Raw genomic sequence first — 18,688 nt, 5'->3', positions numbered from 1 at the left:
AGTGCTTTATCCTATCCCGCACTATACGGTATTACTATTGAAGTATACTAAGAATACTTCAGATACTTCTTATCACCAGCACACCTCAGTAACATAAACTGTACAGCTAACGTTATATGCATTTCGAAAAAGAAGATTGGTTTGAAATGAAAGAATGCTTTATTAAATAGATGATGCTCAACGCCAGTTACTCTTGTTCCAGAGCATAGAACAACGCATAGTAGACGAGTACCGGCGTGTGCGCAACGACGCCACGTACCAGGCGGAGAAGAGTCGCGTTAATTATCTGCACCGCAAGCTCACTCATATCAAGCGGATGGTGCAGCATTACGATCAGCTGGTGAGTCGACCACTTTTTTGACAAACTAATGAGGTACTTAAAAACGTTTTTTGTAAAAATATTTTTAGTAACAGCTGTTTTTGATTAGCTGCACTTGTTTTGCCGCGCAAACTACAAATCTGTAACAAATTTCAAGTCGATCCGATCACAAGAAGTGGGTAAAATTGGACTTGCAAGGTTTTACCTTAACACGCGTAAATGTTTGGTAACTGTTATCAAACATGGCAAGTAAAATAAAAACTTGTATAAAAGTGTTGAAATATTAGGAAGTTACTGTTATGGCAATGCGCTTAGATAAAAATAAAGGCTTAGAGAATCTGTATTCATTCTTTCTTTATGTTAGTCTTACGTTTCTATATTTTTGCTTTCAAGTCTGTCACGCGTTTAAAGGATCTTCCTGTAAGTGAATAAGATAACGTAAATAGTAACTATAGGTACTTCATATTATTTTTACAATTATTATTAAACTTAATTTGTCTTTTGTTACAGCGTAACCTGAAATCGGAGCGCGTTTCCACCGCGAGCACGACGCAAGCGTACTGACACCTACGTTACTTGCCGCCCGCCGCTCGCTGTCTATAGTACTAACAACTCGACGACCGACGCAACACTCACAGGACAATCTATATACACATACTCTAGCATCTAAGTTTTGTACGTGTCAGTGTCCCCCGAACAGTGACAGTTATTCCAAGACTTGAAGATACAGACTAAAGCAGTCCGGGTGCGCTCCAGAAGCTCGCGGCCCCGTCTCACTTCGCAACTCCCTACCGTGCCTTGTTATAGTGAAATTGGGAACGGGAGTGGCATTAGCGCACGTCGGACTAAAACTTAATGTACATATTAAAGTCTCATTAATGACGACATTGCTTTTACGTTTACGGTAAGCCATAATTGTAATCAGTCCGTATGCTTAACGCTTCGTAATGTTCAGGCCGATTTTAATCGTGGCCTTGCACTTGAAACACTGGTTTTATTTTATCGCAGTGCCATAATCATTTGCAGATTCGCAGTTGTGTGGACTGAATACACATAATTATTTCATTTATGATTTTAAGAGTTATTTTTATAGTTTTAACAATCAAATGTGCTATCAATTCTCAAGGATCAACTTCCAATTTATTCGTAATGAAGTCCCGGCACAAGTTGCCAGTCTGCAAACTAAGGGCACTGAGTGTAACTGGCGTCGATTTTGTGGTTAAGGCTTAAGCTGTTCCCATAAGTCGCCAGTTTTAGTCTCTGTATAATTACTATGAGGAGTATCTTAGTTTAATCGTTCTTCCATTATTCTTACATGCTCAGGCCTTAACCGTTCGACAGTATCAGACATACATACCTCATACCTATTTGCAATGGGTAAATAATATGTAAACCGTCGCAAAATACCACTTTTGAGGTCCCACACTAAAAAAATAATTGTAACGATGATACATCTGAATAGAACAAGAGATTTATATTTTTAATAATAATCGTGTGTAGTTTCCTATATATATATAGTATTTTTTGTCCAAAATCCATTTGTTGTATATTATTTTCCTGAAAAAGGTCTTTTTTTTATTTTTTTCATTCAGAAATACAAGGTATTAGGTATCGCCCATTCATACGTTTAGGTGGCAATGTAACCGAATCAAATTCATCAGAACATTTCAGTTACTGGATTTGAACGAGATTGCCTCCAGAAAATCATTTAGGAAATATACACTCCATTGATAAAGAGACCAATGTTATATTAATGTCTGGACGCTGTAAGGTATCTACAACTATAAAGATAAAGTCGTATTTCGGTCATTCAGTGACTTCAAGCATGTATTAATTGTGTAAATAACGTTTGTATATATATGTATCTAGAAAATCAAATTTAAATTTATTATCTACATATATAGTCCACTATTTTTTCGTCCACGTTTTATTCCATTCGAACGTAATTGCCGTCTAATGAATGTTATTGTTGTCCAAATGAAATTTGCTTGTACTGATTACTAAATTATTTTACTATTATTCTTCGGAGTCAATGAGTAAAAAACCTGATTTCACAATTTCAAAGGTCAATTCTAAATATAATCGGCCTTTCAAAACAATTATAACATCTTTGGTCACAGATGTTTTAAGTCCAGCGTCGCCCTTTGCTTCTAAGCAATCCATCCATTTTAATGTGGAAGTTATTTTTTTGTTTTATAAACTTGTCTTGCCTAGCTTCGTGTATATAGTCCTTTATATTTAAAAAATGCCACGTGAACCATCGCGTGTCGTGTTTTCAGCATAATAATATGTTTATCTTACATTATTAGCTTAGCCATCTAATCACCATATAAGATCTTGTAAATATTAAAAACGCTTTAATAACTTCTCGTTGTCACAAAATTAACTCTTCGATAGAGATTGGTGGTTAAAACTAACACTGTAATTTGGATATTAAATGGCTAAGCTGAGCATTAACAAATAATATTTTTAAATCAGTTTCTAATTTCCATAGAACTTACTTGTGTCCTAAAAGTTAGCAACAACCGGCCAGTGTGAAACATCCACTAGGTGTAAGAAATTATTTTGGTCCTCTTCGGAAATACCCTCCAAAAAAACACAATAACGTCTTAGTAAATGTAGTCGACTCGGGAGGCCAACTTGCCGAGCGAGAGGAGAGCCGTCTTGCATCATTTGTCCTGATATTTAACGTCCATATTTGAAAATGATTTATAGCATTAAGTAACTCTGATTTTATTGTTGAAACAGCAACTTCGTGCAAGTCCAATTAAAATCAAAACGCATGTGAATCAATTCTAAACGCCAAAAGCGTCCTAAATTCTAATGTCATTTAACATAAATACTGATACTTTCATGTAATAATGTATATACTTCTTTGTTATTTAATGCGTATACGTATCATTATTATTGTAATATAATAAGTATAATGCGAGCAGTTTGCGTGGGTTTACGAAACCTTGTTGAAGGATACTGTTATTTCGGTTAATTTCGTCAATTATTGTGTCAACTTGGCGTTGGTATTATTTCACTATGATCGTCAATTGTTTTAAAAGTGCGCTAACACGGGAGCCTTCACTGCGACGACATTCTAGTTATTTAGTCAATTCAAGGCACGCGTGGCCTTTAGTTGCTCAGTTAATAGTTGTCGTTTTACTGCTTTTTTACTCATTAAAATGCTCAATGTTTGTGGTCATGATATTAGATAATAAAATTTTCGTTGGAATTTAATTTATTATTATTTATTGTCCGTCATGGTAGTTCTTGAGGTCATCAATTTGTCGGGAATAGGAATAGACATCGCGTTTTAATTATCATGACACTGCTTGCCCTTCTACATTTAAAATGTTGTATCATCAGCTCATCACAATCACTTTTTAAAATGGTAAAAGGAAACTCAATCAAATCGATATGAACAAACGTTAAAAATGTTATTGTTACCACTAGTTTAAGCACTCTCAATTGTTTTATTATAATATGTAATGTCAGTTTGGTTATTATGGATAATTATTTGTTTTTTTTTTTGCTGCACATGATACTGATTTCTTATGTTAGTAATTCTAATTTCAGAGAAGTTGTTATTTATTGAAGTGGATATTGTGTAAGATGCATTCCATTTGTCAGAACCGTTGGTTAAGCACTGTTCATTGACGCACCTAGTACATGAGTAGTGTATGAGATCGTGAAAGTATATTTTTACAAAGATTTAATATCCTTTTGTAGACAAAAGCTGGTCTGAAATCTGCATTGAAAAAGCGATGAAACTTGGTCTTCGTGCCAGTTTCTCGGCTTTGCCGACGTAACATCGACTTCTTTGGAGGAACAATATTTTAGATGAGATAAGATATCCCTAAATGTTAAATATCGATACATTGTCACAAAAGGGAGTAATAAAATGTCAAACGTTGCTCGATTGTTACCGAATAAGAAAGTAGGAGGTTGGACATAAATATATATATTATGTATTTTGTCATATTTTATATACAAAGTAAAAGTATCTCAATGAAAATATCATAGTCCAATGTACAGAGTAGACTATATTTAGAGTCTAGTATCACCTTTTCTTAAACTGAGCTAGTAGTAAAATAGTACTAATTCCGAGATATGTATTGTTCTTTGCGGCATGACAAACGCGCCACGTGGCTCATTTTATTTGTCTGCCTCTTGTCTTACTGAAGGTATCGGTCTGGTTACAATCACCCCAATTTTAGTAACAAAGCAATGAATTGGGCCTATTTTATTATGATTGAGAATATTGTTATTGGGTGGCTAATTTGTCATGTGCAAACTCATGCGTTATATTAATTAACATAGCTGATATTATAGCGGCTAAGGCGGGCGTTACATAAGAATGATCCTTACCTTACTTTATTTTAGATATAGATCTTTGAGTTTGCGTATTCTGATCAAATGTTATGTAAATTGACTGTACAGTGATGAGTGGAGGGAGGTCGCCGCCGCCCGCGGCGCCTGCGCCGGACAGTTCAATATGATTATGTCATGTAAATAGAGTACGAATTAGAAATTTAGGCATGTTAAGGGATGTAATCGTAGTGTTGTATTTTTATTATTACTGCGGGGAAATAAAAAGAAAACGTGAACGGCAACGGACACGCGCGGCGGCGGCCGGCTCAGTGTGCAGTCGCTAGAAACAATGCTGCGATATTCCTTGTGCCCTCGAAATATCAGTGCATTATGATACGAGTCAAGATGTATAGACGATGCGGTAGTGTTATTGTGTATAGATGTGTTTATACAAGCTCGAGTCAGGCGGACAGACGGAGACTTGCCAGCCGGTTCGAGCGAACGACGACTAGCTATGAATCCTGACATCGGCTCACGTTAATTAGCTTTTAATATTTCATCAAAATATAAAATACACAAAAAAAAAATGGATATAAATTTCTCGACCAAGTAAGTACTGGTTGTTTTTAAATTATTAAAATGTAAAAAAAAAATTAGTGTATAAACAAAGTATAGGTACAATTTATGAATTATACTTTTCTTTTCGGCATTTGATGTAAGAGTGGAAGGGACCCGGCTTAGGTTTCGCGCAGTGCCCTCGCCCACTCGGCCGCACCGACTGCGCGCTCGTGGCGACCACAACCTGTCGAAACTTCTATCATTATGTTTGCAATTTTTTGCTCATGTCCTCTTCCATTGCTTTATTCTTGTTTTGTCAACAGGCTAAGTGTAATAATATATATAATGATTTTGTTAAGGCAGGGTAATACAGAAATGAGAAGAGGTACTTTTATAATTTGAAATGCTTGATGATTTGTTTGAATGTTTAAAATTGAGTTGATTTTATCCATTCAATGGATTTGTATTGTTATGAAAGAAGTCCCGATTAGTTGTTTTTTTTAATTAAGTCAATTTGAAGTTCGAATGAGGCAGCAGATTAGTTTTAAACTGTCAAGTTACCACAGGAACAATAGTCAAGAGGTAGGCTCTCTTTGGCGTCGTCCTGGCCGGGCGGCCGCTGCCGCGCGGCGGGGCTAGTCAGTATTACATCAAGCAAATCGTGAGCTGGAGAGAGGTTGTGAAGAGTATCGTTATAAAAGGTACCTATTCAAAATCTGGACAAACAGACTAACTTATTTGAATGACAGATATGCTGCAATGTGCATTTATGCCATCTTCATTATAGTTTCGATTATGGGATCAGTGCCAAACTTTCTCTTTCTTGTTTAGCTCAAAACGATGCAATTGTTAGCATGCTTGATGAAACAGCTAAGTAATTGTTTAGTTAGTCTGCCATTTGTGAATATTTTGTTTTGATAGTAATATGTAAATCTTTTATAATATATTTGTTTACAATAAATAAATGACAACATTATAAATAAATAAAATTGTATTTTCCATTTAAACTGATGAAAAAAATATAAAAAGAATAATATGCAATGAAATGTGTGGTTTCATTTCGTCTTTTTAGTTGACAGTTGAGTGATGATTAATTAGTAGATTGATAACCAAGGGTGGAAATTGACCCATTTCACCTAGTGACCTTTCAATAGTTCGAGGGGAAATGGGTAATTTCACCCGAGTTAGACACACTCTACTTTTCATTTTGACTGTGAGGAAAGTAAAATGCCACAAAAACCGGCTAAGAGCGTGTCCAACACGCCCAAGATGGGGTTCCGTAGCCATTACGAAAAAGTAATATTATGTGCGTTATAACACAATTAAAACACTTACTACAGTCTTAAAATCTATTACCAGAAAAAGAGCGTATCTTCACGGCACTTACGTCCTTTTGTTGAGAAGCGCAGTTTTTCGGTAAAAACAAAAACGATCATGTTGAAACCAATTTTCGTTGAAAGTATTTATTAAGCGTTACCTTTCCATATATTTCGGACGAACGGTTTACAAAATAGAGGGGGGAGGGGGACACAATTTTTGCTACTTTGGGAGCGATTATTTTCGGAAATCTTCAGAAACCTTACAATCTTTTCAAAAGAGCTGTCGAACTACTACTACTGTTGACAAGACATCTGTACTCTTCATTGATGTACTACATCTTGTAGTTTTCAAGTAAAATGCCTGTAACATACGGACGGACAGACAGACGGACTTGACGAAACTATAAGGGTTCCGTTTTTGTCATTTTGGCCCCGGAACCCTAAAAAAATGAGAATGATAATAAATTTAATTTACTTATATCCAACCTCTAACGGTATACCTTTTGGACTGGCCACTTGCCACGGCCGACTATAAAAAAAAATCGAGTTGGTCACGACCAAGAGGCTTATTCTACAAAACTGGAGGTTAAACGCCGAACGCAAAAGTTTGACCTTTATTACTTACTAGCTTTACCCGCGCTTCGCATTTCGATCTGGTAGTTACAATTGAAATTCCAGGATTTTACAAAATTCCTATGGGAAATCCCAAAATTTATATCGTTATCTTCATTGAGGTGTTGTGTTAAGAACAACTATCCCGTGGAATAAAAGAAGCCTATGTGTTATTTCAGACATCCAGATACCAAATTTCATGACTCAGCGGTTATTATTTCTTAGATTTTATCCCTATCCCGTGGGAATATCGGGATAAAAAGTAGCCTATGTGTTATTCCAGATGTCCAGCTATCTACGTACCAAATTTCGTCAAAATCCGTCTAGCCATTTTAGCGTAAAGGAGTAACAAACATACACACACACAAACTTTGGCATTTATAATATAAAGTAAACTTTCGCATTTATCATTATAATATAATAAGTAGGTAGGATAGTCAGTTACCTGCCTATAGATCTAGTGAATAATGTTTTTTCATCGTATCAAGATCCCTAAACTGTACCTAAAGGTAATCTGCTGCTCTACGCGGCGACTTGACGCTACTTTTTTGAGTCGCAGGAAATTGAAAATCACATTCATAGTGGGGTCACGTGACCAGATTTATCGCTGCAAATGAGCGACTGCATGTGGCCGCACCTTTATAGTGACAAAGCTGAAAATGTTGAGCTATAGTCTGTCAAAAAAGAGAAGAAATTAATAAGTGACAGCACTGTAGTGTCCTCCATTTTTGGTTTGACAGGGTTTGAAAGGGATGACACTACAGTGTTGTCACTTTTTAATTTCTTTTCTTTTTTGACAGACTATAAGGTTGAGCTTTATGGCTGGAAAAAGACAAACAACATCTATTGGAATGACGAGCGTAGCAGCCAAAGAGTAAAGTAATGTATATGAGAGCGACTACATAAGACCGTGCCTGTATGAGTTGCGGGAAATTCAAAATAAGATTACGTGACCAGATTTATCGCTGCAAACCAGCGTCGAGCAGCTATATGAGGCCGCACCTTTATAAATGTGAAGATTAATTTGGATTAATTCAGGTGGCAACATTGTTGGTTGATGCGTCATTTTTCTGTTTCCCTCTCTCCCCGCCGTCCGCTCTCTCCACGATTTTACTTACCCTGGTTGTCAGCTTGTCAGATTGCAGCTGCATGAATACTGAACAGCTGAATCTGAATTAGCTATATCGTTAATTACGGCTAACTTATTGGCTTTTAGTATATAATTATTTAGGACATCATGGGAGATTCCCTTGATGGGAGTGAGGGCGCGCCGGAGGCGCAAAATGTCGTCGTGGTCGAGTTCCAAGACTTCGCAAATTATTTGCGAAGAGCCGCAACGGTACTTTTACCTGAAGATGACATCGTTCCGCCGGCGCTAAATGCTTCGCTGGACGACAAAGTAAACCAAGATTGCATTAGGAAGTTTATTTCGGACCCTCAAGTGTCGTCGTTGTATGTTCAGCGGTTCTCCTCGAAAGGTAACGCCTCCACCCATTACTTTCTTATTAGCATAAATTCTAATAGCAATATTATTACTCACGGGAGTCTCTATCTATGCTCACAACTCATTGGATTGCTTATATTGATTATTCTTTCTTTGGTATCAAATATTCAACCTATATTGAGTATAAAAATGTTGATTGTACAGAAGATGACAATGAACAACCAACTGAGGGTGAGGAAGAAAAAGAAGCTGTCACCTACCAGATCAGCACTGAGGTAAACAAAGCTGCTTAAACTATTTATGATTTGTTTAACTGTTTTAATAAAATCATAGCAATCATAGCAGTTATTTTTTATGATATTTTTTGTCAGTGTCTTAAAATGATACCAGTATTTTTTTATGAAATACAATATTATTTACTAGTACAAAAATAACAAAAAAACCGGCCAAGAGCGTGTCGGACACGCCCAAAATAGGGTTCCGTAGCCATTACGAAATAATTAAGTAATATTTTTCTAAGGATATCGCATTTTATACAGAATCTTCCAAGTTTAGGTATATTTTATACCTTAGGCTGTTATTTAAGAGTAAAGCTACTAATAATTTTATTCAAGCAAACTTAGCCATTATAGTTTTACTTAAAAGTTTGATATATTTACTACCATCCTGAATTTTTTTTTTAATTTTCCACCAACCGGTTTAGATTTTAGAGGGGGGGGGGACCCTCGATTTTAATGAAAATTTGCACTTTAAACACAGAACAAGTAATAGTACAAGTACAGACGGTTCTCTCTTTTGATGTTGATGAAAGCCACCATTTTATATGCCTACATAATTTTTATTAGCAAAATCACTGCGCACCACCAAGGAACATTGAACTCTAGTGCTGGGCGCGAAGGTCGTAATTATTTTGGACCAATGTCTTGGTTTAGGATAGGGTTGTAAATCAATAAAAAAATAATACTCACATATAACTTAAGAGTAAATTCGGACAAATACTTAGTTTTCTAGCATTTTGAAACCTACGGTCTCCGATGGTCACAAAATAGATAATTGTACAAGGTCGCGTGCCGAATGCGTCGTCGGCTGCCTCAAAGGTTTTGTACGCCCGCAGTGGGCATCGGTAAATCGCGAATTACCTATCTGTTCTTTTGTCGCACTCGCACTTAATATGGTTTCGAACAGAATTGGGTAAGTTAGTGTAATGTTATGTACAGAATATGAATATATAAATAAAATAAATATGAATGTAATATTTTTTTGCACTCATCGTGAACCAGTTTCACGAAAATCACACAGCTACACGTAGCGTTACGCGGCGCGACTAGTTCGAGCGAGACTGCGAGCGTGCATGCCGGGCGGTGCTCATAGCCCTAGTGAGTTAACCCACGCCGCCGTGGGGTGTTTTGATACTTACAGAATCGCACCAATATCGCGGATTCGCGGAGTGCGCTGCGCCTGCTTTAAAGATGAATATTTCGCAAAAAAATCAATGAATCGAAAAATCGTCGTAGCAAACCAGTAATGGTTTTAAAAGACCTATCCAACGATACCCCACACTATAGGGTTGGATGAGAAAAAAAAATCATCCCCACTTTACGTCTATGTGAGGTACCCAAAAAAAATTTTTTTTTTTAGTTTTTGATTGTACCAATTTGTCGGCATAGTTTTCACATATATCCGTGCAAAATTACAGCTATCTAGCATTGATAGTCCCTGAGCAAAGCCGCGGACGAACGGACAGACAGACAGACAGATATGGCGAAACTTTAAGGGTTCCGTTTTTGCGATTTTGGCTCTGGAACCCTAAAAACTTTTACTTTTTATTAAAAAAAATAGCATTCGTCTCCAGAATACATTAGGAAATTTCACCATAAGCTTACAATCTCAGAGGCGGTGTAGGGGTATTATAGCATAGCATGTGTCCCAGAGTGATGAAGACCTAGCTTTGATTCCTGGCTCTGGCATTTCTTTTCTTGATAAAAAAAAATTAAAAGCTGTTTATTTCAATAAAAAAATACACATACATTTCATTAATTAACTACTAATCCTTAATTAATAGGATTGTTGCAGTCAATGTTTATAATTTTACTTGATTATTTGGAATGAATGGATACAATAATTATTAAATACTATTATTTTATTTTCAATGTAAAAAAATATATTTGTATTTTACGAATAGGTACACTTCACTTCCCCCCGAGTGGCTGCATTTGTGTGCATTAAGCGTGGTGCTGTCATAGAGGCTGACAAATCCATCCACAGCCAGCTACGTCTCATCAATTTGTCAGATGGCTCTCCCTATGAGACCCTTCATGCTTTTATCAGCAAAACTATGGCTCCTTTCTTCAAGAGTTATGTGAAGGAGAGTGGCAGAGCTGACAGGTAACTTTCAGCTATGTTCATATTTTATTTTAACAACCTTGACGTTGCAGGGTGAAATAAATAAAAAACATTTATTTCAGACCTTATAAAATCAATCCATAGTATGGTTAGTAAAATACATAAATATCCCTTTTTTTATTAAAAACTCCTATAATTTACATATTACATGTCTTTAAAAATCTACTATACTTTACCGTTATAAAGAACAAAGTGAATGACCTAAAACCGTTTTTTAAGGGATGGAGACAAGATGGCACCTTCTGTGGAGAAGAAAATAGCTGAATTAGAAATGGGTCTGCTTCATTTACAGCAGAACATTGACATTCCTGAGATTACCCTCCCAGTGCACCCCATTGTGGCTGCTGTCATTAAAAGGTAACTTTGCCTGGTGTAATATTCATTGTTTACAAAATTCTCACTCATACCTCAATTAATTGTATTTAGTGCCAAGTGAGCACTTGATTGTTTATGTAGTAGAACCTTACTGTAAGCACTTGCTGGCTGGAGTACGAATGGGCCGGCTCGACCAGGTTAGTACCTCACTCTCACAGAATACCGGCGTGAAATAGTAGTTCTGCTACTGTGTTTCGTACGGTGAGTGGGAGATCCGGAGGCCAAACTACCCTCCCCCCTTTAGCCCCCCTTTTAGGCCAGCAACGCACTCGCAGTCCTAATAATGCTGTAGGTGTCCATCGGCGGCGGTGATCACGTACCATCAGGTGACCCGCATGCTCGTTTGCCAGGTGTTTGACATAAAAAAAGCACTCAACAAACATTTCAGCTTGAAACCAATGTAAAAAAATGGTATTTTTTTTTGTAATATTATGACTAATGAATTATACATATTTAATTTTAAGTCAAAGGCAGCTATTTCAATAGAGACTAATTCGTTTTTCTAAATGTTTAGGGCGGCAGATGAAGGGCGCAAACCTCGCGTTGCCGATTTTGGTGACAAAGTGGAAGACTCTACCTTCCTCAACCAGCTCCAGAATGGCGTCAACCGCTGGATAAAGGAGATTCAGAAAGTCAGTTGCGAACAGTTTACTTACATAATAAAGATATCTTTGCGAAGATTTTTGGTAAAAAATAATCTTTTTCATTAGGTCACCAAATTGGACCGCGACCCCTCTAATGGGACAGCCCTGCAAGAAATCTCATTCTGGCTAAATCTTGAGAGAGCTCTTCATCGGATTCAAGAGAAAAGAGAGAGCATTGAGGTAAGGAACAGTTCAAATATAATTATGTTGAGGTGTAATTTTGTACACTATCCCTCTTATTTCGTATTTAATAATATGAATGTGGAAGTTAGCAGATTAGCTGGTTTGTTTGTAATTAATGACTCGTAAACAGCTTCTCGGATTGGTATTAAGTTTCGCACTTAGATGGATCATGAATGACCTGAGGCCGTATTGTCTTACGCGCTGACGTTCGCAATCACATTCACCGTCTCTTTCTATCCTCGTCTTATATCATGTGACAAAAAGAAGAGATGAAAACGATTGTAATTCCAAGAGCAATAAGGCCTCAGGAGATTAATATGGATACTTTTTGTCTTGAAAAATTACAGTTCCCGCGTAATATAGGTAGCCTATCCGTATTCTACGCAGGCGGTCGCGGTCAAAATATTTTTGTACATCCATCCTTTACTTCTTTTTGTCCAGTTATGTAATTAAAATCGTTTGTTTTTCTTACATAAACAATTACTTTCCTTATCTTTTTCTCCTTGCTTAATAAAAATTAAGGTCTAATCTAGAGGGTATGACGATTTTTTTTATAATTCAATTTGAATTATTTAATTCAGGCAAAGTCCAATTAGGTTAGTAACAATGACTCAAGAATGAGCTAGTGTTAGTTTTGTACATTCACTAAATAAAATTTAAAACACAACAAAAGGAGTCATATATATTTTTTTAAATTGGTACTTGTCATGATGTTATGTAAATAATTTTAATATCTTTGAAGGTGGCGTTAACTTTGGAGATCCTTAAATATGGCAAGCGTTTCCACGCGACTGTGTCTTTTGACACTGACACTGGGCTAAAGCAGGCGCTGGCTACGGTCTCCGATTACAACCCCCTCATGAAAGACTTTCCTATCAACGACCTGCTGAGTGCCACCGAGTTGGAGAGAATCAGGTACGATTTATAATTTGAGTTAAGGAATGTTCAACTTGTCTTTTGTTAAGGTTACTAATACTATTATTAAATCATAAATAGGTACAATTTGATTTGATTTAAAGGAACTAAAGTTAAAGTGGATAAAAATTGTGTTTTGGTAATGTATCTTTTGTTGTAAATTATTGGTAAATTGTTAAGTTTTTAATACAGATAGTAAGTTTTTAATACAGATATTTTTATTTATATTACAAGTTAGATTAGAAATAACAATTCAAAAATTGAAACTTGAGCCAAAGGGATTTCAATCAATCATCAAAGGTAATCACAGTCTATGAATTACTAAAAACTGACATTGTTTTTGACAGAGGATTCTTACTTTTCGTCAGTGAGCCGTAAGCCGTTATGTTGCTGTTAGTAGTTACATGTAGGTAACTTGATAATGATCTGTTAACAGATTGGCAGTGCAGCAAATCTTCTCCCATCTTCGGAAGATTCGCTCCACTAAATACCCCATACAGCGCGGTTTGAGGCTGGTCGAAGCTATTTCGCGGGATCTTGGTCAACAACTTCTGAAGGTATGGCAATACTAAAGTTATTCCATTTTTAGTGCAGGTAACGCAGTATGCGGTGGTTAGCCGCGCGGTTTTAGCGCGCCGTCCTTCTTCAAAGTATTGCTTGGGAATGAAACGATGCGCTACAACCGCGCGGCTATCCGAATAGCGCGTACGTAACCTTACTATTTTATAATTTATTTAAACGGTACAAGAAAATATCCTGCGAGTTGCGTTACATTGGGGAACTTTGAAGCTGTGGATTGAAAAAGTGATTGATCGACCACAATAATGGATTCTTACACCATATAAATAAAGCTTAAAGAGCATAATTAAGTGTCACTGTTGTCTATTTCAGGTGCTTGGCACTCGGCGTCTTATGCATATACCGTTCGAAGACTTCGAGAAAGTGATGACTCAGTGCTTTGAAGTGTTTTCATGCTGGGACGATGAATATGAGAAGCTTCAAGGTTTATTACGGTATGTGTAAAGTCACGCTTTCTTTTAGTTTTTAGTTTTTAGCGGACAGGGTTATTGCAGGCGTGCATAGTTGGTCCCACTAAAGCACTTGTTTGGAAAGTAAATGAAGTGCCGTAGAGAAGGTACCTTAAAAAACTCGAAACAAAAGTCGCGGTAGACGAGGTGACAATATTTTCCAAACGAATTAAAGCCATTATCAAAAATAAAAAAATAAACAACAAAAATGGAAGCAACTGCAAAACCCTTGAAAATATTTTTCTAGGTACCTACTAGCTCGAAGTCGGTGCCTCAGCACGAGCCAGCAGGAGTGAAACAATAGTCGTCTACCTCACCTACATACTATGGGTTTCAATCCCTCCTACTGGGTCGTGCTGAGTAACCGACTTCGATCTAGTAAGTACCTAGAAAAATATTTTCAAGGGTTTTGTAGTCTGTTCCATTTTTGTTATTTTTATATTACATTTCTGTTACGTTTATAGACGAGCGAGCATAACATAGCTTTGACGAGTTCTATTGGTCATCTACGGTCTTCTTCATCAGGTCCGGTTACCAAATTATACTTCCTGAATGTAAATGCTTATCTTAATGCTACAAATGCCAAAATCGCCATAGGTGTGCCTATAAAATTTGAGGTTTGCCCTCGATTTCCCTAGGATCCCATCATCAGATCTTGACTTGGTGACAATGGGACCACCTCAGAAGAATACACTTTCGAATAAAAAAATAATTTTGAAAATAGGTCCACAATTGACTGAGTAATCGGTGAACATACATAAAAAAATACAAACATTGGAACATAAAACCTTCTCCTTTTTTGAAGTCGGTTAAAAATACAAGTATCAAGAATAATTATCACAAAGCACTTTGCTAGGCAACCCTAAAGCGCTCGGTTGTTTTATGCGATAAACGCTTCGTTAAACGCAATGTGTTTGACGCACATCAATTTGCATCAGATAATTTAACTACCAAACATTGTCTTACGCGGTGAGCGCAGCGGCAAACGCATGTTGGGTAATTAGATTGCGTGGATTGTGATTGGTTGGACTAGATGTGCGTCAAACGCATTGCGATGAATGCAGCGTTTATCGCATAAAACAACCTTACACTTAAGGCGTTGAATAACCGTGTTTATAACTTTTTATTTATTAGAAAATAAAAGAAAAATGAAAACTAAAATTTTACTATCGAATCTGTTGGTCTAAGTAGCAAGTGGTCTAAAAAGCAACTCGTCCTAACCCGTTAGTGTCGGAAACTTGAAAAAACATAGGTCACGTTAGGTTAGAGTTAGGTACGTCTAGGCGGGAAGTGCTCAGCTAACGAGCCCAGCACAAGCTGAGACTGGTACCCATTGCTAAACCTTTAGCAAACTACGGTATTTTTTCTTTTATTTATTTATTTTAAGTTTTTTGGCAATAAACATTTTTAATTTTAAGTGTCTCAAACCACGCGGAATAGAAGCTCCGCAAAGCGGAGCTCCGTCGAATTCAGTTCATAGAATTAACGTTGAACGGAAACCGACTAGACATTCAAGGAACTTTTTTTTAAGTGTATATTTTGTATGCTGATATGTTGTGTTGGCGCAGTGACATCGTAAAGAAGAAGCGCGACGAGCACCTCAAGATGGTCTGGCGCGTGTCTCCCTCGCACAAGCGGCTGCAAGCGCGCATGGAGCATATGCGCCGCTTCCGCCGCCACCACGAGCAGCTGCGCACAGTCATGCTTAGGGTCAGTGTCTGCGTCCAGGGCCAGACTTATAGCCATCTAGGCGCCCCGGTATTTTAGATACGACTAGCGAAAAAATTAATTAGTTTTATGCCTAATTATAAATTAATGGACGTTTGTATACAGGTGCTCCGGCCGCGCGCCAACGTCGCCGCCGATCAAGGCGCCGGCGGGGAGCCCGCTCAGCCACTTTCTCTGCCCATGGACGCGGCCGATGCCAACGCTATTGCCGAAGTAAGTTCATATTATATAAATATATACATTCGGATTTCGAATTCCATGGAGAAAATGTAAACAAAGTTTCGTCATTGTCAAAGTGTCATTTCAAGGGATCTCAAGGTATGGGGCAGCTAGAAATAAGTTTTTTCTATTTCCGAAGAGGCATGACATGGTCGTTTTTTTACGGGAAACAACTTATATAAGTCGTCTTTTGACCGAGAAGTACCGGACCGGAGTCCATGCTTTCATACAACAATGAACGAAAAACGACGGAAAAGGTAACAATGACTACTTAACTACAATAAAAACATAACAATGTCAACAATAAAAAAAATAACAGAACGAGAGTAATTGGAAAACGATTACGAATTCCTCGATTGTTAGTGCATTGAATGACGTCTCGCGTCAAGCGGTCCGCAGCTTAAAAACCCGGGTGTAATACCAGAACAATAAATAAATTATAAATACGAAAACAGTTTTGTAAATTTGCAAATTAATATATGAAATTTTAAATGGAAAAATAAAGTTCGCCGTCAATAAATTAAAATATTTTATCTTGATGAAATACGGTTTTTTAATGGAAAGTAGATTTCAGACAACTGTGGAAAGAATTAATATCTTAATGCTGCAAACGTTTTTCGATAACGGCGACACCTTTGTCTACATTTTTTCCATGGGGTTCAAATTCCGGGTTTACATGGTGTTAAGATAATCCTGAATGATAATTTAACTGTATCGTGGGTACTAGACAACGGATAAACGCCTGTATAAATACATACATAATAATTAATTTATTGAATCAGGCGTTACTTTGCGGAGGTCCATATCAATGAACTAAAATAATTTCCTAACAACTGGTAGCATGGTGTACGGTTGTGTCACTCTGAGGATGAGCTCTGTTTGAGTTCGAAACGCGTCAGTGTAGTGTGGTGGTGGTGATAGATGGGTTTGTGTGATTTGTGTGTGTTCTTACAGTGTGGAGGTGGAGGAACTGCATGAACACGCATATTTTGCATAAGCTTAGCTATCGTAAGGTCGCGGGTGAGCAAGGAAATTATTTTAGTTCATTCATACATAATAATTAATAAGATAATTGGTAAATGACGCCCATAATAGCTGGATGCATACTTATAAAGTTTTCTTTCCCGAAGGTAAACCTGGCTTACGAGAATGTTAAAGAAGTGGATTGTTTGGACATTTCCCGCGAAGGCTGCGACGCCTGGGAAGCAGCCGTTCGTCGTTACGAAGATAGAATTGGTGTGTGAACTGACTACATTATTGTTGCTTATATTTACTTATGAACTCTTTTTACTTCCTCCCAAGCCCGTTATAGGTGCACACCCTGAAAAAACTAACTAAATCGTCGCCCACTGTGAAACCTTTTCACAGAAACAGGCATAGTGATATGTATTGCTATACAAAAGAATTTCAGTATGAAACTTGCTACGAAATCGTTCCACTATGGATACGGAATCAAATGATTCGACAGTACATCACTTTCGCCCTTAGTTTGTACACTAAAAACTTAGATAATTTATCTTTAACCGTCGTTTTGAACATGAAACTACCGTGAGACTCACTCATATTAACGGATAACTCACGTCTTAAACCGAGTTTAGCTCGACATGTTTCGGGCTATTTCGTAGCCCTTCCTTTCAGGAGCACGCGAACTGGCGGCTGCCGCAACACGCACACTACGCACGGCAGTCGCCGGTTTGCGTGCTCCTGAGAAGAAGGGCTACGAAATAGCCCGAAACATGTCGAGCTAAACTCGGTTTAAGACGTGAGTTATCCGTTATAATAACATTTAATATTAACCGTCGTTGTACAGATCGCGTCGAAACCCGTATCACAGCTCACCTCCGCGACCAATTGGGCACAGCTAAAAACGCGAACGAAATGTTCCGAATCTTCTCCCGATTCAACGCCCTCTTTGTTAGACCCCACATCCGTGGTGCCATACGGGAGTACCAGACTCAGCTCATACAAAGAGTCAAAGATGATATTGAAGCTCTGCATGAGAAATTTAAGGTATTGTTTTTTTTTTTGTTTTTCTTTTTATCTAAAATCGCATGTTTTCGTAACAAAAATACGGTGTGTGTAAACACAGATAAAAATATAGCAAGAGAATACGCAAAGTATGTTCTTCTGTGACTTATTAATGTCAGAACACGCTCGTTTTTGTTTGAAAATCGTGTTTAATTCTAAAATTAAGTTGTTTTATTTCATGTAGGTGCAATACCCACAATCTAAATGCAGCAGGCTGTCTCTCGTACGAGATTTGCCGCCTGTCGCTGGTTCTATCATTTGGGCTAAGCAGATAGACCACCAACTCACTGCTTATTTGAAAAGAGTGGAAGATGTTTTGGGTAAGAAACACTTCAGCTTTATGTCTCCACTTATCGTATTTTTGGGTATTTTTAACAGCGCTTTTTGTGTTTAGGTAAAGGATGGGAGAACCACATTGAAGGTCAGAAACTGAAAGCGGATGGTGATAGTTTCCGACTTAAACTGGATACCCAAGAGGTCTTCGATGATTGGGCGCGGAAGGTAATTAGAATGTCTGATGTTTATTTGCGAATAAGAATTAGTCTATAATTAATCTGTTTTTGCTGCTGAATTTGGGTTATTGATGATGCATACAAGCCATTTTGGTTTTT

At 37.4% G+C, this 18,688-nt stretch overlaps 2 protein-coding genes across 7 annotated transcripts in view; both read left to right on the top strand.

The window, feature by feature from the left end:
• Nucleotides 1–6,225, top strand: part of LOC141439889 (RNA polymerase II elongation factor ELL-like) — a 54,114-nt gene extending 47,889 nt beyond the window's left edge. For both annotated transcript variants that reach the window (XM_074104315.1, XM_074104316.1), the window contains exons 12-13: nt 203–340; nt 830–6,225. In XM_074104315.1, the coding sequence (XP_073960416.1) occupies nt 203–340; nt 830–883 (192 nt within the window). In that variant the 3' untranslated portion in view covers nt 884–6,225. The remainder of the gene's footprint in view (nt 1–202; nt 341–829) is intronic.
• Nucleotides 6,226–8,196: 1,971 nt separating this feature from the next.
• The window catches only part of Dhc64C (dynein heavy chain, cytoplasmic), a 55,579-nt gene continuing 45,087 nt past the window's right edge, over nt 8,197–18,688 (top strand). For all 5 annotated transcript variants that reach the window (XM_074103965.1, XM_074103963.1, XM_074103964.1 and 2 more), the window contains exons 1-15: nt 8,197–8,588; nt 8,759–8,829; nt 10,737–10,939; nt 11,177–11,314; nt 11,847–11,964; nt 12,043–12,156; nt 12,902–13,074; nt 13,511–13,631; nt 13,966–14,087; nt 15,671–15,812; nt 15,936–16,043; nt 17,180–17,285; nt 17,860–18,059; nt 18,262–18,397; nt 18,472–18,578. In XM_074103965.1, coding sequence (XP_073960066.1) covers nt 8,348–8,588; nt 8,759–8,829; nt 10,737–10,939; nt 11,177–11,314; nt 11,847–11,964; nt 12,043–12,156; nt 12,902–13,074; nt 13,511–13,631; nt 13,966–14,087; nt 15,671–15,812; nt 15,936–16,043; nt 17,180–17,285; nt 17,860–18,059; nt 18,262–18,397; nt 18,472–18,578 — 2,100 coding nt within the window. In that variant the 5' untranslated portion in view covers nt 8,197–8,347. The remainder of the gene's footprint in view (nt 8,589–8,758; nt 8,830–10,736; nt 10,940–11,176; nt 11,315–11,846; nt 11,965–12,042; nt 12,157–12,901; nt 13,075–13,510; nt 13,632–13,965; nt 14,088–15,670; nt 15,813–15,935; nt 16,044–17,179; nt 17,286–17,859; nt 18,060–18,261; nt 18,398–18,471; nt 18,579–18,688) is intronic.

This window comes from Choristoneura fumiferana, chromosome 21 (genome assembly GCF_025370935.1).
Source record: "Choristoneura fumiferana chromosome 21, NRCan_CFum_1, whole genome shotgun sequence".
NCBI classification, from domain to species: domain Eukaryota; kingdom Metazoa; phylum Arthropoda; class Insecta; order Lepidoptera; family Tortricidae; genus Choristoneura; species Choristoneura fumiferana.
This window is presented reverse-complemented; position numbering and strand designations above follow the sequence as displayed.